Source organism: Oncorhynchus tshawytscha, linkage group LG06 (assembly GCF_018296145.1).
Source record: "Oncorhynchus tshawytscha isolate Ot180627B linkage group LG06, Otsh_v2.0, whole genome shotgun sequence".
Lineage (NCBI taxonomy): Eukaryota > Metazoa > Chordata > Actinopteri > Salmoniformes > Salmonidae > Oncorhynchus > Oncorhynchus tshawytscha.
This window is the reverse complement of record NC_056434.1, coordinates 27,935,197-27,957,865: the sequence shown is the minus strand read 5'-3', so window position 1 is coordinate 27,957,865 and position 22,669 is coordinate 27,935,197. Positions and strand designations below refer to the sequence as shown.

Sequence of the window (22,669 nt, the reverse complement as noted above, 5' to 3'; positions counted from 1 at the left end):
GCACGTGCATATGTGAGTTTGTGTGTGTGGGTGTGTTTGTGTTTGTGTCAATGTGTACTGGACACACATGTACAGGTAACTGCCAAAATAAAGGAAACACCAACATAAAATGTATAGGGCGTTGGGCCACCATGATCCAGAACAGCTTCAATGCACCTTGGCATAGACTTAAGAGTATCTGTAACTCTATTAGAGTGATGGAACACCATTCTTCTATGAGAATTTCCAAAATGTGGTGTTTTGTTGCTGGTGGTGGAAAAGACTCTAAGGCGCCACTCAAGAATCTTCTTAAGTGTTCAATTGGGTTGCGATCTGGTGACTGAGACGGCCATTGCATATGGTTTACATCGTTTTCATGCTCATCAAACCATTCAGTGACTTCCTTGGCTTCCTGTTAAGGCTAGGGCTGATTTCAAGGTTTCACTGCTAACCTACAAAGCATTACATGGGCTTGCTCCTACCTATCTCTCTGATTTGGTCCTGCCATACACACCTACCACGTGGGCCAAAAGTTTTGAGAATGACACAAATATTAATTTTCACAAAGTCTGCTGCCTCAGTTTGTATGATGGCAATTTACATATTCTCCAGAAAGAAGAGTGATCAGATGAATTGCAATTCATTGCAAAGTCCCTCTTTGCCATGCAAATAAACTGAATCCCCAAAAAAACATTTCCACTGCATATCAGCCCTGCCACAAAAGGATCAGCTGACATCATGTCAGTGATTCTCTCGTTAACACAGGTGTGAGTGCATCTGCACGCACAGTGAGGCAAAGACTTTTGGAGGATGGCCTGGTGTCAAAAAAGGGCAGCAAAGAAGCCACTTCTCTCCAGGAAAAACATCAGGGACAGACTGATATTCTGAAAAAGGTACAGGGATTGGACTGCTGAGGACTGGGGTAAAGTAATTTTCTCTGATGAATCCCCTTTCCGATTGTTTGGGGCATCCAGAAAAAAGCTTGTCCGGAGAAGACTAGGTGAGCGCTACCATCAGTCCTGTGTCATGCCAACAGTAAATCATCCTGAGACCATTCATGTGTGGGGTTGCTTCTCAGCCAAGGGAGTGGGCTCACTCACAATTTTGCCTAAGAACACAGCCATGAATAAAGAATGGTACCAACACATCCTCCGAGAGCAACTTCTCCCAACCATCCAGGAACAGTTTGGTGATGAACAATGCCTTTTCCAGCATGATGGATGGAGCACCTTGTCATAATGCAAAAGTGATAACTAAATGGCTCGGGGAACAAAACATTGATATTTTGGGTCCATGGCCAGGAAACTCCCCAGACCTTAATCCCATTGAGAACTTGTGGTCAATCCTCAAGAGGCGGGTGGACAAACAAAATCCCACAAATTCTGACAAACTCCAAGCATTGATTATGCAAGAATGGGCTGCCATCAGTCAGGATGTGGCCCAGAAGTTAATTGACAGCATGTCAGGGAGGATTGCAGAGGTCTTGAAAAAGAAGGGTCAACACTGCAAATATTGACTCTGCATCAACCCCATGTAATTGTCAATAAAAGCCTTTGACACTTATGAAATGCTTGTAATTATACTTCAGTATTCCATAGTAACATCTGACAAAAATATCTAAAGACACTGAAGCAGCAAACTTTGTGGAAATTAATATTTGTGTCATTCAAAACTTTTGGCCACGACTGTACATGTATGCTACGGTCACAAGACGCAGGCCTCCTTATTGTCCCTAAAATTGTGAAGCAAACAGCTGGAGGCAGGGCTTTCTCCTATTGAGCTCAATTTTTATGGAATAGTCTGCCTATCCATGCGAGAGACGCAGACTCGGTCTCGATCTTTAAGTCTTTATTGAAGACTCATCTCTTCAGTAAGTTCTATGATTGAGTGTAGTCTGGCCCAGGGGTACGAAGATGAACGGAAAGGCACTGGAGCGACGAGCGGCCCTTGCTGTATCTGCCTGGCCGGTTCGCCTCTCTCCACTGGGATTCTCTGCCTCTGACCCTATTATGAGGGCTGAGCCACTGGCTTACTAGTGCTCTTACATGCCATCCCTAGGAGGGGTGTGTCACTTGAGTGGGTTGAGTCACCGACGTGATCTTCCTGTCTGGGTTGACGCCCCCTCGGGTTCGTGCCGTGGGGGAGATCTTCATGGGCTATAATCAGCCTTGTCTCAGGGTAGTAAGTTGGTGTTTTGCGGATCTCCCTCTAGTGGTGTGGGGGTTGTGCTTTGGTCAGGTGGGTGGGGTTATATCCTACCTAATTGGTCCTGTTCGGGGGTATCGTCAGACGGGGCCACAGTGTCTCCTGACCCCTCCTGTCTCAGCCTCCAGTTTCTATGCGAGCATTAGTTTATGTGTCGGGGGACTAGGGTCAGTCTATCATATCTGGTGTAATTCTCCTGTGTCCTGTGTGAATTTAAGTATGCACCCTTTAATTCTCTCTCTCTTCCTCTCCTTCCCCTCCTGGAGGACCTGAGCCCTAGGACCATGCCTCAGGAATTCCTGGCCTGATGACTCCTTGCTATCCCCAGTCCACCTGGTCGTGCTGCTGCTCCAGTTTCAACTGTTCTGCCTGCGGCTATGGAACCCGGACGTGCTACCTTGTACCGGACCTGTTGATTTTGACTCTCCCTCTCTACCGCACCTGCTGTCTCGAATTCTGAAAGCTCAGCTATGAAAAGCCAACTGACATTTACACCTGAGGTAATGACCTGTTGTACCCTCTACAACCACTGTGATTATTATTATTTGACCCTGCTGGTCATCTATGAACATTTGAACATTTTGGCCATGTACTGTTATAATCTCCTGGCCACCCCTCATAGCCTGGGTCCTCTCTAGGTTTCTTCCTAGGTTCCTGCCTTTCTAGGGAGTTTTTCCTAGCCACCATGCTCTACATCTGCATTGCTTGCCGTTTGGGGTTTTAGACTGTGTATCTGTATAGCACTTTGTGACATCGGCTGATGTAAAAAGAGCTTTATAAATAATATTGATTGACTGATTGATATGTTGTAAGAATTTGAATATCACAAACAGAATTTGTGTTATAAGCAGTTTTAAGAGGACATTTTTTTCCCAGAGCGACAAAAAGTTACCATATCAAATCCTCCAATATAGTCACATGCAGGTATCAGAAAGGGCAGATTCGGAGGTTTCCAAAACCCTTATCATTGCCAAATAACAAAAAATGAAGAGATTAGCTCTGTTTGAGAATACAACTTTTTCTTAGCATAACCACTGTTCAATACGCTCCACATGTGAGCATGTAGAAACAGATAGCCTACAGTAACATAAACTAAAGTAATGCTATTGTGTTCTTTTAAATAATCATTTTTCCGTATTCTGATGTTACCCAAGACCTTCATAAACACAACCAAATAATTATTTTTCCGATAGCATATGTGAAATGTTTTTATTAGACCGTTAGAATGTTTGAGTCAAAATGGCTGCTCCTTTTCTCAAAGCTGGGTGCGTCGAGGCCTTTCTAGTGTTAAGGAACATGACCAAAATAACAACATCATTGTAACGACCACTATATCCCTGTAGATTCCAAGGGTATCTCCAGCCCCGCAATACCGAACAGCAACTGGCTTAAGGCTGTCGATAAGACCTTCCTACATTGATGTGTAACAGTATTGCTTTCGTCCCTCTCCTTGCCCCTACCTGGGCTCGAACCAGGGATCCTCTGAGCACATCAACAAATGTCTCCCACAAAGCATTGTTACCTTCAATCCACAAAAGCCATGACTGCTCCCTGAAAACTACTTCAAGGTCTAAGAGCGAGTGACGTCACCGATTGAAATGCTACTAGCATGCACCGCAAACTAGCTAGCCAATTCACACCAGTCACAGATGCAACAATATGTCTGGGAATGGGTTGAGCTTGATGCGGTGATGCATAGAGTAGCATCTACCATGACATTACTGCTCAACAAATTCATAGACATTTCCAGAAGGGAAGGTATAATATTAAGATGGATTACAGAATCATGTATAAATAGAATGGAAAGCGGAGATGGGTAAAGAAAGACCCTTAATCTTTCATTAGGTACTCCACTATACCTACAGCAAATGGGAAGAGCTGTCAGCATGTTAGAGAGAGATAGAGATGGACAAAGATCTGGAGGGAATTAAATAGAGGTAAAGATATGGTGGAGTCCATCTTTCAATGGTAATGAAATTAAGGGTCACCGTGTTCCGTCAATTTACACATTTCAAAGTGGGAGTGTGTGTGTGTTTATAAGCAACATAAAGATGAGAGAATTGTGTGTGTCTGTGTGTGTACAGATGTGTATGTGTACAGATGTGTGTGCTTACTTGCAAATGGTGTGTATCTCCTGTGTATCCTCAATCTTCTGGGCACTCTCAGTCAGGCTGTCCCCCAGAGCCATCAGACACTGAGCGAAGCCCTTATAGATGGAGTGACACCTCCTGGTGGAGGCAGCAGAGCTGGGACAGGGGCTGACGACTGGAAGGAGACAGAGAGACAGAGACATACAGTATACCATCAACACTCTCTGTATCCCTGGCTCACAGTGGGGAGAAATGAGCATCAGGAGAGTTCAACACTGCCAAGCATGGGACTTCGGAGTGTTTTTTTAGAACTTGTTTGGTTACTTAAACAAGCTGCATCCAAGTTCTCGGTATTATACAAGGCTTGACCGACCTTGGATCCTCTATTGCTGGATCTTCTATAATTTTCTTTAAATCTCCTGACATTAAGAGACCTGGTTATGTTGCTTTGTCAGGCTATTTCAGAAAGAGTACTTCAGTCCTTGAAAACAGCATGGTTTTATACACTCCAAAGTAATGGGGTTTGAGTGCCTCGCTCTGAACAACCAACCTTCAAGGCGCACACTCCAGAATGTCCATGTATGAAAAATATGTTTGGAAAGATAATTGTGGCCCTGAAGGATGTTTTAGCTGAATCATGTCAGAGGGGTACAGGCTGTAGTGTGAGTGACCCAGATAGAACTTAATTTCATGATCATTTAGGCTACATATGAATCCTTTTAATGTGAAGCAATTAGTGCCTGTAAGCCAAAGTACTAAAGAAAAAGTGAGTCATGAACCTACAAGATGAAACTGCTCCCTTAGAGACCTCTATCTCTTTATCCCCTCTCTCTTCCCATACTTCTTCCTTCCCTGGTAATACAGCCATTTGAAGGCGAACTCTCAAAGAGCGTAACGGTGGGACTAAGTGAGGTAAAACTGAGGATGGTAATTGGGTCAGACAGCAGATCACCAGAATTCTCTTCTGGTCCCCCGGGAAGGACATGTTTAATATTTAATAGGTAAGACTTCTTTCTGTTGCGGCAAACCTACTGATTTCAGGCAATGTTTGGCAGTGGGGGTCTAACATTTAATAAAAACCTGCAGAGGTCTCGTCAAAACTGTGAATACAGTCAAGAGAGATAGGTAGAGTATAAGGAACTAGAGGGAAGAGAAGTGAAGAGGAACATATGAGCCCTCTATTGAGGAAGTAAAAAAAAAAAAAGAGACACCTGTGTTGGTCAAAAAACTAGTGTTGTCCAGCCCAGTGGTTCTTCATGTAAGCACATGTTGCTGGTGTATGCTGCTGCCTTAGGCTGCTTTTGAGCTTCAATGTAAATATTTGATAGCATGACAGACCCTGGGGGAATCCATGGATCACTCTGTTTAAAAAGCACACAGTCTCAGGTCAGACAGACACGACTGAGGAAAAAAAACGGACATTGTTGTTTCAGTGTAGAAAAACATTCAATTGCTTTTCTATCCATAAGGGGTGTATTTACACCACACTCTGGTTTTAATTTACCAAACTCCCCCCCCCTCCTCGTCAATAATGATCGATAAAGATATGTGCACATCTAGCTATGCATTCCTTGAAGGTTAGAAATCTAATGATTTTCTGTGCAGATATTTTCTTTCAAGAGTATTGGTGTCATGAGACAAAATACAATTAAAGAGCAGGTATCAATATCAAAAGTATACAGGGAAAATGTTCTATAAGTGTCAGGCATCATAGCCATACTGTCTCTACCACGACATACAGTAGATAGACAACTGGATGCCAAAGGCACTGTATAATCTTGCGTTTTCCTGTCATTATAGCAATGTTCCATGAGGCTTGTTACTGGAGTTTCTTTGGCTCATGGTGCAACAGCACATCAGAACTACCACAGTGGAGCCTTTGCTTCCATGTACAGTATTAACCTCACTCTTCCAGTTGCAGCCTCAGTAATGAACATGCCTGTAAGCCAGGGAAAATATCTGCAGGCCATGAGAGTGGAGCACAGAGATCAAGGTGAGTAATTGGAAGGATTCAGGAAAAGACCATGCTCACCAGTCAGAGATGCTTAAAAACACTGCTACTTATTCTTATTACTGCTCCTGATAATCCTCACACAATTGCTGGTCAAGGTGGAAAATGGAATGAGTCACTACCCAAATGAGAAAGTTTATGGTCCCGGGGGAGTTTGCAAGGCTTTTCTGGAAATCCAGTACTGTCACACCCTGATCTGTTTCACCTGTCTTTGTGATTGTCTCCACCCCCCTCCAGGTGTTGCCCATCTTCCCCTTATCCCCTCGAAATCTCTCCAGGTCCTCATCGACTCTGGGGACGATTAGAGCTTTTTGGACTCTACTCTGGCTTCCTAGCTGGGCATCCCCACTCAGCCCCTCTCCATTCCCATGGACGTTAGAGCGCTGGACTGGCACTCTATGTGGAGGTCACCCACAACACCACTCCCATCAACCTACGTGTGTCAGGGAACCACAGTGAGGCTATCCAGTTCCTGCTCATTAAGTCTCCTCAGATTCCCATGGTATTGGGATTCTCCTGGCTCCAGCGACACAATCCCCTCATTAACTGGTCTACTGGTGCCATCATGGGCTGGAGCCTGTTTTGCCACTTCCATTGCCTGAAGTCAGCACAAACTGCCCCGGGACGTCTTCCTGGGGGCTCGGAAGTTGCCCCGGACCTCTCCGCCATTCCTGCGGAGTCTTTGTCTACCTCGATGACATCCTCGTCTTCTCACGCTCCACCCAAGAACATGTGCTCCACGTCTGACAGGTTCTCTAACGCCTCCTGGAGAACCAGCTGTTTGTAAAAGCAGAGAAGTGTGAGTTCCATCACTCCACCATCCCTTTTATGGGTTACATCATCGCTGCAGGGAGTGTACAAATGGATCCAGGGAAGGTGAGAGCGGTGGTGGATTAGCCCCAGCCTACTTCCAGGGTGCAGCTGCAATGTTTTCTGGAGATCGCCAACTTCTATCGCTGCCTTATCTGGGGTTACAGCACCCTGGCTTCCCCACTGTCTGCACTCACCTCGCCCAAGTTTCGTTCACATGGTCTCCAGCTGCTGACCGGGCGTTCCGGGATCTCAAACATCGCTTCACCACAGCTCCCATCTTGGTTCATCCTGACCTATCCCGTCATTTCGTGGTGGAGGTCGATGTTTCGGAGGTCGGTGTGGGGGCTGTCCTGTCCCAGCATTCTTCCCTGGACCTCAAGCTACATCCCTGCACAATCGCCTCAATGCCAGAGAGAAGAACTACGATGTAGGGAATTGTGAGCTTCTCGCAGTGAAGACGGCGTTGGAGGAATGGAGGCACTGGCTGGAGGGGGTGGAACATCCATTCATCATGTGGACTGACCACAAGAACCTGGAGTATCTCTGTACCGCCAAGCGCCTTAATTCCAGGCAAGCTAGATGGGCCCTGGTGTTCACACAGTTCAACTACCCCTCTCCCCCGTCTCATCGCCCAGCGTACACTGAGGCATCTCCTGAAGGTTCGACCTCGGGGCAGGGGGTTCCAGTCCCTGGTTTAACTGGGAGGGTTATGGCCCGGAGGAGAGGTGCTGGGTCCTCGCCAGGGACATCCTGGACCCAGGCCTCATTGTGGATATCCAACGCCGGCACCCCGGTCAACCAGGTAGGATGCCAGGTGCGGCTCTAGAGGGGGGGATACTGTCAAACCCTGATCTGTTTCACCTGTATTTGTGATTGTCTCCACCCCCCTCCAGGTGTCACCCATCTTCCCCATTATCCCCTGTGTATTTATACCTGTGTTCTCTGTTTGTCGTTTGTCTGTTGCCAGTTAATTTTATTTTGTCAAGCCTACCAGCGTTTTCCCCTCTGCTCCGTCTTTCGATTGTTCCTGTTTCCTAGTTTTCCCGGTGTTGACCCTTCTGCCTGCCCTGAGCCTGCCTGCCGTCCGTCCTGTACCTTTGCCCCACCTATCTGGATTACTGACCTCTGCCTGCCCTTGACCTGCTTTTTGCCTGCACGTGTTCGATTAATAAACTGTTACTTCAACATTGTCTGCATTTGGGTCTTACCTGAAACGTGATAAGTACAGTCTGTATAATACAGAGTAAAACAGAACAGCATAATGAGTTGAAATATACTATACCAACATAACATGCTATATGTTATCAAAAACCACCATTAATAAAATGTGCTCCCTTGAAACATAAAATGTAGCTGATGACTATGTGTTTGAAGGGAATACATCAATGGAAAACAGAATTATATATATTTTTATAAAGGTCCATTTGACATCACTCCATATATGATTAATCTCCATAAGCATAAAACAGTATTAAGTGTAAGAATAGACAAGATAAAAATACAGTATTTTTGGTAAGATCCAGCTGACCTTAGTCCACTGTAATAACTGGGTCTAGACAGCACGCCCAGCAGACTGAGTCTTTCACGGGACAAGCGTGCGATCTCTATTCATGAGACTGAATATGCAGATGTTGGCAGGTGCAGTGCTGAACTAGCAGACTTGGTGCTGATGCCTGATGCACAGACTCCCCACAGGGAGCACATCAAAATAAATTAAACCCATTCTTTCTCATGTGTCAATTTCTGAAAGATTTTGATAAACCCATACACAAATGCTTGTGACACCTCTAAAAAATAAAACAGGACTTAAGAGTTCAGCTGACCATTTTGCTGCATATAATGTTCTAAGTGTACTTTTCTTCCTACCGCTGGGTGTTATTTACGGTGTTCAAGTAGGAAGTGGGGAAATAATAAAGCACTACAAATCCCAGGGTCCTCTTGTTCGTTGCAGGTAACCTGTTGTTGGTTTTAGTTCACCACTGAAATTCTTATCTCCAGGCGTTTAATTAAATGACCAAATGTATTCCCTCAATCCCTTTATTATATAAAAGTAATAGGATAAAAACTCTCCACAGACTGTTTTGTTCATTTGGTAGGGCTCTTGACTTGCTCTGACTCAAATGGCTGGAGAATCAGTGGAGTAACCAATTACAATAAGTTGTTCCTTTACCTGTGTAGTAACACTGAACTTACTACAGTAACTTATATAACGCTTACGTAATTGTCATTATGAAACTAAAGCTAATAAGATACTAATCAAAATCTAGTATTATCTGGGATCAGTGTAAAATCTGTGATAAGTATAGAGGTGCCATCTAGTAATAAGCTGATTATCTGACTGATCTGTCAGACACATAGGGAGTGATATCTCATGCTAGGCTCCATCATACAGCCCTGCAGGAATACCTTTCAATGAGAAAGAATGGATGGTTACTCTTGCCTGCACGGTTTAACTGAACCACATTTGAAAACTGATTTCAATAAGAAAGAATAGATAGTTACTTTGCCCGTGCAGATTGACTGAGCCACATTGAAAGTGCTGATATGATCATGAATGAGAGAGGAGAGCCGCAGAAGACTGGTGTACACTGGCCTGGGTTATTTCTAAAGTCAGCTCCACACACATCCACTGGGAGGACGACTCCATCCAATACACTACGAGGTGCTCTAGAGACAGGAGCCATTAGCCAAGTTATTAGACTGATATATCTGCCACATCATTAGCACTGTTACCCTCACAGGGACTGGAATTTTAATAGAAAGTCCTCTTTGTTCATCTGCGGGTGACGCTCAGAGGTCTGTCTGGCACAGTCTGAACAGGCTCCAGTGTGGCATTGTTTAAAAAGCGTCCAGTGTGTCTGATTAGTAGCAGCTCAGTGTCTCTCTTTGTCTGAGCAAATATTCAGCGTGTCACTGTCTGAGCACCAAAGCCAAAGGTTTTTGTCTGAGCAGGTAGCTGCTGTGTTCTACTCTCTCAGACTGAGTGGGTGGGAGGCTGGGTAGGTTTACTATGGTACTATGGTAACTCAGGCCTCTGGTGTTACATCGTTAAGGGCGAAAGCCAGGCTAATTAACCTGCCGGTGACAGCATCGCGTGCGAGAGGAATAGAGGAACTGAATTCCCACTGCAGCCTCCATGCTGGGTACAATAAGAAAGAGAGAGAGGAATAAAGAGAGATAGAGAAATAAAGAGCGAGAGGGAGAGTACGCATGGGATGGGCATAAAAAAACAACACCTGATAATTAGCTCTACCATACTAACTTCTGTTTCCAAATAAATGCTTAACCGCTCAGATTTTTCCATTTGCACCTCAGCTCCCTTCACACTGGAGGAGAGATAAGAATAAAAAGCCTAGATATTAATTTTCCTAGACAGGATAATAGTGATACCGAGTGGAGCGAGAGGGATAGGTGAAGAGGAGGTGAATACATAATACACACTGTGCTCAAGAAAGACAAAGATTTTGCAACATCATTAGTAAATTCTGAAGCATTATGAGGAAGGAGAGGCTGGAACAACTGGGTGGAGTCTTGGTTTAACTGTAATCTGTTCTAATGAGGTAAAAGCCAAGCAGGTCACACTGAAATGACTGGGTTAATGTTACTACCAACATCATGTTCATTAGGACCACCAATGTTGCTGTGTAAGTTGTCCTATATGTGTGTGGAAATAATTGGAACAAAATACAGAGCTAGGAATATTACATGAGGCAAATCCTCTGCCTGTTTGTTAGTACAGAGAGAGAGAGAGAGAGGAGAGAGAGAGAGAGAGGAGAGAGAGGAGGGAGATAAATATGCTTTACTCAGAGAGCAACCTTTCACATCAATGTGAAGAAAGAGCTTCATCAGACATTAAATACAATCCAGCTCTTTAAAGCTAGAATCCTTAATTGAATAACAAATTCAATAACACCCCATCTCTGATTTGATAGAAAAAGCAGAGGGATGCGCCTGGAGAAATGTAACCTCCCTCAAATTCATTGACAGAGCTATGGATGCAAGGACTTCCATGATGTCAAAATTGTAGTTTGAAGCATGTTTTGAGGCTATACAGTTTTGTTGACATTTGCATTATTTACAAACATTGGAGTAAAACAAGCGTATATTTTGGGTTTTGATGGGGTACGACAGTTGAACTAAACTCACAAGGCATTTATAAGTTATATTCTTCAATAATCAATTGCTATATATTAGGGATGTAAATGATTCACCGCTACGCATCAGTCCCCGATTCAAATGTTTAAGATACAACTGCATCAGTCGGTGGACCCCAAACTCATCCAAATGCATATATACATATCTCTCCCACTGCAATTTCACTCTGGTACTGCTCAGCCAAAAGCTTTGGGAATGCTCTGCCTAGCATTTTTTAATTTCCTTTATCACTATTGTTTTAATTAGGACTATTTTGTCTTAATGATTTTGCCTACCCCACCCACAGTAGTCTATATCTAGTTTCTATTCTACTTTCTAACATTAGGATATGTGACCCTTTTCAAGAAAGTAGGCTTATGCTGCACGTCACTACTTCACAATGTTTCAATTTTTTTTGATTTGATCAAAATATGTTTTGTTAAATTACGACCCTAGTTGGTTTAGCAACGGACAAATACAGGAACCTTCCCGCTAGCCATGATTGGCTGAGATAATCGTTGGGCTGGACATGCTGAGAGATGTGTTCGGATTGGTCTGTCATGTAGCGTGCTTCTGTCTATAACATGAGCTGCTCAGTATGTGTGGACAATCCTGTCTACTGCAGCTTAAAAAAAAAAAGATATCTCAACATTGCTGCCCTGAAGTTAATAGAGCATATCGACAAAGCTCAGTGGGAAAAGTTGTGATGGATTACTTTCTGGAGGATGAACGTGCCATGTTGACACTCTCTGACTCTGAAAATGAATCAGACAATGAGGAAATCCCTGATTTAGGTCAAATCACTTTAATTGAACCAGACATTGTAGAGTCTTCTGATGACAATGGTGGGGAAGAAACAGTGTCGTTGTCCCTGAGGAAGTTGCCCGAGATTTGAAATCAGTGGAATGCCTGGTGGAAGCAGAGAGATTAATGCCATATGCGGAGAGAGTACATAAAGAGAACACAGAAAGAAGGCTGTTGTACAAAACACCTGTCTCTAGATTACATCTTCAAACTAAGGGCAACAATGGCATCCATGACAGAGAGGGAGAAGCGTTCTTCCATGTAAGAGTCCAGATACATTTTCAGATATTATACGTTTCAAATAGTTTTTTAAAGTTGTTTTCATTGCAAGTGAAAACGTACTGTTAGCTTGCTAGCTAACGTTAGCTGGCTGGCTCGCTAGCTAACGTCAAGTGTATGATCTGTGTAGAAACATTATTCATATCTCAGAAAGCCATTTGCATTGCTAGTTATAGCCTAATGTTAGCTAGCTGGCTGACATTGATCCTAGTTGGTTAGCTATAGCTACCTGCAGATTCATGCATGGTAGTTTTGACGCATTCAAAAAAACTGGGAACTCAAGGTCAGATCATGACATCAGTGATCTTCAGGTCGGAAAGTCGGAGCTCTACAAAGAGGTCCTAGTTCCCGAGTTGGAATTCCAAGTTGGATTTTTTTTCAGAGTTCTCAGTTGTTTTGACTGCTAGAAAGTGAGAGATCTCCGAGTTCCCAGTTGTTTTGAATACGGCATTAGAGTTGGGATTATGGTTCATTGTCTAAACAGAAGACTCAATCCACTATGCAAGTAATAATTTCACTGTACAGTTTACGCCTTCTGTATCCCGTGCATGTGACAAATAAACATAGATTTTATTTGATATAGAGTGTAATGTGAAGAACAACATAACCTGCACCAAAGTCAGAATAGGACATAGGCCAAGGACTAGATAAAGTGTATTTTTAGTATTACCTTTTGCTACTACTTTCATCACATTTAGTTTTGAAATCTTTGGTTGTTTACTACACTGTGCATCCTTAAAAAGATGGGTGGGGTTAAGCTCTTAAGAGGGTGTGAAGGATGTTGAATGGGTGTAGACAAAGAAGGGCTCTCCAGTAGGTGTACCAGAACATTTACGGGTCATTTTCTCAAAAGTGGGGTTACAAGTTTATCAACTTTCATAGCAGAATTACATTCCCATTGTTATTCAACTTCAGTGTATGATATACCATTTTCTAACTCGGAGTCTCTACTTTTATCCAATGTAAAAAACACCATTTCAAATTTTGCTACATAGGCCCAAATGTGGCGAGTTACATATGTAGTTTATATTTTGAAGAACTTCAAATGTATTAACGGATGTTTTAGGTTGGCAATATATAGGCTATTGTAAACTGTATTTGAGTTTTTCTTGGAATAGAAACACAACATATAAATCAGTTTAATTAGTAATAAATCATAAAAGGTGTGGCAGGTAGCCTGGCGGTTAGGAGCTCTGGGCCAGCAACCGAAAGGTTCAACTCCCTGAGCCGACTAGGTGAAAAATCTGTCGATGTGCCCTCGAGCAAGGCCCTTAACCCTGATTGCTCCTATAAATCGCTCTGGATGACTAAAAGCTTTACACGTGCATTGAGCATGGGAAATGCACTCTACAAATGAATATTATTATTAAGACAGAAAATACACATGTTAAAGCTTAATTATATAATGGAATACTAGTGGGAATATAGCCATAATATAAACAATAGAAAGGAGAATGGAATATATTTTAAAAGCCTAAAATTGAAAAATAAATTGAGATGAAGCCGCCCCCATATGGGAATGCTATTTTTTTTTAAAGAATAATAAATCTTACCGTGTCTTTTGTGCGATTTTGTTTTATTTGATTGTAGAAAGAAAATAAGTAGGTGGCCAGAATGGTGCAATAAACTTTAGCGAATTTTTTTAACAGAAAATATATACAAAAGAATACATATTGGAGCAGATCAGCCTCAATATCAGGGTGCACAACTGCAACGCGTTTCGACCACAAAGTGTATTTAAGGATCCATGTTCAATCCACTTGGGTCTATTGACCCAGCTAGGGATATGTACTACAGACGGGTGCTGAAAGACATATTGTAAGGGAGTGTGTAACTGGTGGCAGGGAAGTCAGGCGCAGGAGAGCAAAACTGGGTAATCAATGGAGCAGTTTTATTCATAAAACCACCGGAAATCAGAACAACAAACAAATGGATACAAAACCCATCGCGCACCAGAGAAAACGTGCACATGCACTTACAATAAACAATTCTGCACAAAGACATGGGGGGAACAGAGGGTTAAATACACAACATGTAATGAGGGAATTGAGACCAGGTGTGGGAAGAAAATACAAAACAAAAGGAAAATGAAAAGTGGATCGATGATGGCTAGAAGACTGGCGACGCCGACCGCCGCCCGAACAAGGAGAGGAACCGACTTCGGCAAAAGTCGTGACACATATCCAAACTAGAGGCCTCTATCCCCTATGTCAGGGATAACTTTAACCACTCTGAGAAACAATCCCTTAAACACACCCTAGAGTCAATGTCCTCGTCCCCGCGGGAATATAATTAGCATAATAAAACAATCACCATAAACATCTGTCAGTTTAAGCTACTGACTACCTCATGAAGATGGTTGAGAGAATGCCAAGAGTGTGCAAAGCTGGCAAAGGGTGGCTACTTGGAAAAATCTGAAATATCAAATATATTTTGATTTGTTTAACACTTTTGTGGTTACTACATGATACCACATGTGTTATTTCATAGTTTTGATGTCTTTACTATTATTCTACAATATAGATACAAATAGTACAAAAAGAAAAACCTTTGAAGGAGTAGGTGTGTCCAAACTTGTGACTGGTACTGTACATGTCGACCGTTTTGCTCTATGACCCCCACAAGCGTTTTGGGACTCGTCTGTAATTGGTAGAGCCGATCTGCCAAATTCTGTCTGTAACGCACTAATATGCGTTGTATGGGTTAATAGCAGTAAGGCCAAATAAAAAATGTCATAAAATCATTTTTGTTTATTTTTTTATATACTCAGAGGGGTCTTAAAATTCTAAATCAAATAGCTAAATAATCTTTGGTACCACCTTCTTAAAACAATTCCATGTAGCTTAGTAGACCCCCCCAGTCGGATTCAAATGCCCTGATTGATAAATATGCCCCTATGTATTGTGACACCTATGTTTACCAAAGACTCCACAATTAGACAATAGTTCAACTTCTTTCTGCTAATAAAAACGACTCCACACAATGTTTTTGTCCAAATAATCCATGCACAACCTCAGAATGTTTTTGCCCAGCATGTTTGAAATTGCCTAATCGGTTTGTGTCAGCATGCGCAGAGTAGTACGGTAGTAATTGTTTATTATTATTATTATTATTACTGCTACTACTGCATGAGGCTATAAAACTGCCAAAGCAAGTTGATCCCTGCAATGCAAGGATTTATTTTGCAACCCTTCCGCCAAATCCATCTATTACCCATAGTTCTCCCTCTCAAGCGTTCCTTATCGAGGATGCTTTCAAATCAATATTTTTGGCTTTGCCTTTTTGCGGTTCTATTGAAAGTCGGAAAGCTTCTTTATGTTTCAGTAAACCATTAGCCAACGCTTTAAAGATTAAACAAAGTGTCATCATGAAAGTTTACTATCTCTTCATTTTATTTTGGAGCAACATGTTTTCCTGTTCAAATCAAATCAAATTGTATTGGTCACATAAACATTTTTAGCAGATGTTATTGCGGGTCTAGTGAAATGCTTGTTATTGTGAACTGTAGGCTATAGCAAGTTAAACCATTAAAATGATGGCTTATCACAAACCTCTTTTTGTGGGCGATTCTGCTAGGCTAATAAGAGCATGTTGTTCTCAGAAAAAAACTGCCTATTATCTCTGATGTTCATTCATTTATTGTTCATGTATACTTTAACTGTACATTTAGGCTACTGTTAAAGCGATCACATAGGCTACTTCTCTGCCAGAGCAAATGAGATAACAAGTCCGACCGGTAAGTGCGGTCTAAGTAATTCCCAAATGATATCATGTTACCTCCCTACATTGATACTATTGATGGAAAACCGTTGTTCACCTCTTGTGTCCCACATATTTCATTCAACATTTTATTCTAGCTCACAATCAAGGATGGTTGTGCATTCCCTCCAGCGGTGAGTGTAGGCTTATGACTAGCTAGCCTTCCCACTGGGCAAAACTGGTTGAATCAAAGTTGTTCCCACGTCATTTCAACAAAAAAATGTAATCTGATGAAGTTGAATCAACACAGAGTCATCAATGTAATTCAATTTTATTTTTTTTACCCAAATGCTCACCTAAATCCAATGACTTGGTAACATTTTTCGTTGATTTCACGTTGAATTCACGTTAGTTGACAACTAAACCAAATGTAAATCAAAACTAGACGTTAAACTGACGTTTGTGACAATTGGGTCCATTTTACAGGAGTCTATGTATTGCCTACCTAAAACCTATATTAATACATTTGGTATTTGATTAGGATCCCTATTAGCTGTTGCAAAAGCAGCAGCTACTCTTCCTGGGGTCCACACAAAACATGAAGCATAATACAGAATTACATAATACAGAATGTCAATAGAAAAGAACAGCTCAAGGGCATACATAAACATTTTTGAAAGGCACACGTAGCCTACATATCAATGCATACATACAAACTATCTAAGTTAAATAGGGGAGAGGCGTTATGCCGTGAGGTGTTGCTTTATCTGTTTTTTGAAACCAGGTTTGCTGTTTATTTGAGCAATATAAGATAGAAGGAAGTTCCATGCAATAAGGACTCTACATAATACTGTACTCTTTCTTGAATTTGTTCTGGATTTGGGGACAGTGAAAAGACCCCTGGTGGCATGTCTGGTGGGATAAGTGTGTGTGTCAGAGCTGTGTGTAAGTTGACTATGCAAACAATTTTGGATTTTCAACACATTAATGTTTCTTATAAAAAGAAGAAGTGATGCAGTCAGTCTCTGATATCCAAGATGGCGTAGCAGTAAGACGTGTGTTGTTTTGTCCCATGTAAATATTCATGTTTTATTTATATATATTTCAATCTCTTTTTTCCATTTTCGAAATAAATATACCTGACTGCAACCCGCCTCACCCAATGTGGTACGGGTCTGCTATTTTTTAGACCTAATAACTGGAACCTCCATCAGAAGCTATCCAGCTAATTAGCTACTAGCTATTTACTCATTGTTAGCCACTGCTAGCGGTCTTTACCTTTAGCTCAGACACCAGCCGCTTTAGCCTGGATAATACCTGCCAGTCTGCACAGCACAATATCAGCCCTGAGCATATCGGACTGCTTTTTTCCACTATATCACAGGATTCCTGCCGCAAGCTCTGGACCATTATACCGGATCATCGCAGCTGGCTAGCTGCTATCGAGTGGCTATTGTGGCTAACGCCCTTGTCCAGAAGCACAGGTTAGCCTCGAGCTAGGCCCATCTCCCGGCTAGCCAACGAAGTACACCAACTACAATACCTCTCTTGCCAATTGGCCTGTACCCTTTGTCGACACTGAGCCCCGCCGATCCATCACGACTGGTCTGCTGACGTAATTCGGCCGATGTGCTTTCAACCGGCCTCTGCGTCATGGATGTCGGTGAAGACCCATCGCTAGCTCCGACCCGCTAGCTTTCTGAACGCCGTGTCTCCCGCTCGCCTAGTGTAGTGTTGCTGCTCATTGGACCCTATGATCACTCGGCTATACAGCTGATGCCTGCTGGACTGTTCATTAACATGCTACTTAATTTTGTTTATCTGTTGGCCCCAGCCTCGAACTCAGGCCCTGCATGTAGCTAACTGACCCTCTCTGCCCATTTAACAGCCATTTACCCGTTGTTGTTGTCTTAGCTGTTTACCCGTTGTTGTCTTACCCGTTGTTGTCTTAGCTCTCCCAATCAACACCTGTGATTGCTTTATGCCTCTCTCTAATGTCTATATGTCTTGTATACTGTTGTTTAGGGTAGCTCTCATTGTTTAATTTTACTGCGGAGCCCCTAGTCCCGCTCAACATGCCTTAGATAGCTCCTTTGTCCGACACACCACACATGCAGAGACCTCACCTAGCTTAACTGGCGCCTCCAGAGATGCAACCATTCTCATCGTCACTCAATGCCTAGGTTTCCCTCCACTGTACTCGCACCCTACCATAACCTTGTATTTACATTATGCGCTGAATCTATCCTACCACACCCAGAAATCTGCTCCTTTTATTCTCTGTTCCCAAAGCACTAGATGACCAGTTCTTATAGCCTTTAGCCGTAACCTCATCCTACTCCTCCTCTGTTCCTCTGGTGATGTAGAGGTTAACCCAGGTCCTGTGTGTCCCCAGGCGCTCTCATTTGTTGACTTCTGTAACGGTAAATACCTTGGGTTCATGCATGTTAACATCAGAAGCCTCCTCCCTAAGTTTGCTTTATTCACTGCAACACTCTACTCAGCAAATTGGATGCCATCCGTTTGGTCACCAACGCCCCATATACCACCCACCACTGCGACCTGTATGCTCTCGCTGGCTTGTCCTCGCTACATATTCATCGCCAAACCTACTGGCTCTAGGTCATCTATAAGTCTTTGCTAGGTAAAGTTCCACCTTATCTAAGCTCACTGGTCACCATAGCAACAACCACCCGTAGCACACACTCCAGCAGGTATATTTCACTGGTCATCCCCAAAGCCAACACCTCCTTTGACTGCCTTTCCTTCCAATTTTCTGCTGCCAATGACTGGAACAAATTGCAAAAATCACTGAAGTTCGAGACTTAAATCTCCCTCACCTTAAGCATCAGCTGTCAGAGCAGCTTACTGATCGCTGCAGCTGTACACAGCCCATCTGTAAACAGCCCATCCAACTATCTACCTCATCCCCATATTTGTTTTTTGTTTTTCTGCACATCAGTATTTATACTTGCACATCCTAATCTGCACATCTATCACTCCAGTGTTAATTGCTAAATTGTAATTACTTCGCCACTATGGCCTATTTATTGGCCTTACCTCCTTACTTCATTTGCACACACTGTACATAGATTTTTCTATTGTGTTATTGACTGTACGTTTGTTTATCCAATGTAGGCCTCGGTGTTGTTGTTTTTGTCGCACTACTTTGCTTTATCTTGGCCAGGTCGCAGTTCTAAGTGAATGAAGGGCTCCAGCAACCATTACACGGTCTGAAAAGCTGCATAACAAATGAGGCCTAATTAGACAAAAGAACAATTAAGTCATTCAAATAAGATAAGTCGTTCAAACGACTTACTATCTCGTTGGAACATTTTAGTATCTTGTTTTTTTACTAAGTCGTTGAAACAAGATACTAGGTCCTTCAAATGAAATACTAAGTCGTTCAAATGAGATAATTCCAATAACTCCAGGGAATATCAGTAGCCTAGTCAAACTGCTTCGCTCGCTGACAAACATGAGGTAGACAGTCTGTTCCTGATCTACACGGCACCTTCAACATTCAAATGCTGAATTGGCTTGTGCGATATTAGGCTTTATTTGTTGAATGACAAACTATGTAATTTGCTAAGTTATTGTTATCTATGTGCTGTTAAAAATGTTGTTTTACTAGAATAAAAGAAAGCTACCAGATAATCAACTCTGGCTATAGGCTACCTGCTGAACGGGGCTTACAATAGATTTGTTTTCAATTTTCAGGTTCACCATCAGCAATAGTTTTGGTCATTTTGCTTTAAACAATCAGTGTACATCATCATTTTTAGATGATGACGGGGTAAAGTTGATAATTTCATAACAAGGACAGAAATCACTTTGCGAGGATGCACTGGATGGCAAAAGTGGGATGAGAAAAGCAAAAAACAAAACACCCAAATGCTCAAAACCATTCAATTTTGAGATGGAAGTGAAATCCAAAGTTGTGATATATATTCATTGTCTGTGTCATAGTTAAAAGTAAACAATGCTCAAACACGAGCTCAAACACAATCTGCAAAAATGACAAGTTAATTAGTGGGTGATGGTGATAAAAAAATAAATAAACATAGGCTACATTGTTCCACCTAATCTGATAGTAGTGTGGTGGTAGATTCCTAGTCTCCCTTTTCTAATCAAATTAAATATTTTCAAACTAAAACAAATTGTTTCTATATATCGCATCGGAGCCCATGTATCTAAATACGAATTGAATCGTCTTGAAAGGGAAAGATGCAAATCCCTGTCATTTATCATTAATTTACAAGTCCCAAAATGTATGTAACAAGTAAGGATTCCATCTTTAAGCCTACTCTATCTCTTGAACTCTCTCGGTTTTTCTAATGACTGCCTTGCCTGGTTCACCAACTACTTTGCAGACCGAGTTCAGTGTGTCAAATCGGAGGGCATGTTGTCCGGTCCTCTGGCAGTCTCTATGGGGGTGCCACAGGGTTCAATTCTCAGGCTGACTCTTTTCTCTGTATATATCAATGATGTTGCTCTTGCTGCGGGCGATTCCCTGATCCACCTCTACGCAGACGACACCATTCTGTATACTTCTGGCCCTTCTTTGGACACTGTGCTATCTAACCTCCAAACGAGCTTCAATGCCATACAACACTCCTTCCGTGGCCTCCAACTGCTCTTAAACACTAGTAAAAACCAAATGCATGCTTTTCAACCGTTCACTGCCTGCACCCGCACGCCCGACTAGCATCACCACCATGGATGGTTCCGACCTAGAATATGTGGACAAATATAAGTACCTAGGTGTCTGGCTAGACTGTAAACTCTCCTTCCAGACTCATATCAAACATCTCCAATCTAAAATCAAATCTAGAGTCGGCTTTCTATTCCGCAACAAAGCCTCCTTCACTCACGCCGCCAAACTTACCCTAGTAAAACTGACTATCCTACCAATCCTCGACTTCGGCGATGTCATCTACAAAATAGCTTCCAACACTCTACTCAGCAAACTGGATGCAGTTTATCACAGTGCCATCCGTTTTGTCACTAAACCACCTTATACCACCCACCACTGCGACCTGTATGCTCTAGTAGGCTGGTCCTCGCTACATATTTGTCGCCAGACCCACTGGCTCCAGGTCATCTAAAAGTCCATGCTAGGTAAAGCTCCGCCTTATCTCAGTTCACTGGTCACGATGGCAACACCCACCCGTAGCACGCGCTCCAGCAGGTGTATCTCACTGATCATCCCTAAAGCCAACACCTCATTTGGCCGCCTTTCCTTCCAGTTCTCTGCTGCCTGTGACTGGAACGAATTGCAAAAATCGCTGAAGTTGGAGACTTTTATCTCCCTCACCAATTTTAAACATCTGCTATCTGAGCAGCTAACCAATCGCTGCAGCTGTACATAGTCCATCGGTAAATAGCCCACCCAATTTACCTACCTCATCCCCATACTGTTTTTATTTATTTACTTTTCTGCTCTTTTGCACACCAGCATCTCTACCTGCACATGACCATCTGATCATTTATCACTCCAGTGTTAATCTGCTAAATTGTAATTATTTGCCTACCTCCTCATGCCTTTTGCACACAATGTATATAGACTCTTTTTTTTCTACTGTGTTATTGACTTGTTTATTGTTTACTCCATGTGTAACTCTGTGTTGTTGTCAGTTCACACTGCTATGCTTTATCTTGGCCAGGTCGCAGTTGTAAATGAGAACTTGTTCTCAACTTGTCTACCTGGTTAAATAAAGGTGGGAAAAAAACTTGAAAAAAAAACTGTCTCTCTAAAGGTCCCCTCTCTCTCTAAAGGGAAAATATACTTGCCAAGTAACTATTTCTCTGGCTCAGAAGTGCTTCAAGGGCACAGATGAAGAGAGAAAAGATATTTTATGTGCAAGCTTCTTTCATATTAATTCTTTAGCACACTGTTTAATAAACACAAACACACACTCAAGCACCAAAACACATAAACATACACACACTTTAACAAAATGAACACATCACATGGACACACAGAAACACCACACACACTCACTCCTCTATATCTCCTCCAACTCCATGCCCCATGGGAGTGTTGTTGCTATGGCGGTGGAGGGTGTAGGGATCTCTGGGCGGCTGCATCCCCCCTTCTCCCCTCCCCTCCCCTTCCCTCAGCAGAGTCTGAGCGCTACCTTTGATCACAGGCAGATGAGACATGGCTGCTCCAATAACCCTCACTAACAAAAAGCACTGTTTTCTGCTCCAAAAAACAGATAAGAAAAAGACATAGAGCCAATGAGATGGGACTGCCTTTTGATTACAATCAGTGATGGTGTCCTACTTGAGACAGTTAAGATATAAGGGCTCCATAATTCTGTCTGACAAAAAAGACTACTCAGATACTCACAGAAAGGCCAGAAAAAAGGCTGTGAAAGATGCACAAGAATCCCATCTGTCATCCAGTGTGTTAGGAGTTCTTCTGAATAAAACAGATATCTTTTAAGAGCGGCTGCCCCTAAAAATCCACTTCTCGCTTTGATTGTGGCCTACATGTGGCATCGATATGAGTCAGAAACACTTATTCTAGTGTCATAATTGACTACAAAGTGTAAATAGGATAATTTTGGCCATAATGTCAGTCTCGTCCAAAAATGAGATTTGCAAGGTGATAGTAAAATATTCTGTGTCACGGAATGAATGGTACCAT

At 42.5% G+C, this 22,669-nt stretch overlaps 1 protein-coding gene across 1 annotated transcript in view; it reads right to left on the bottom strand.

The window, feature by feature from the left end:
* Positions 1-22,669, bottom strand: part of nrn1la (neuritin 1-like a) — a 50,040-nt gene that overhangs the window by 2,955 nt on the left and 24,416 nt on the right. The window contains exon 2 of the mRNA XM_024425339.2: positions 4,299-4,449. Coding sequence (XP_024281107.1) covers positions 4,299-4,449 — 151 coding nt within the window. The remainder of the gene's footprint in view (positions 1-4,298; positions 4,450-22,669) is intronic.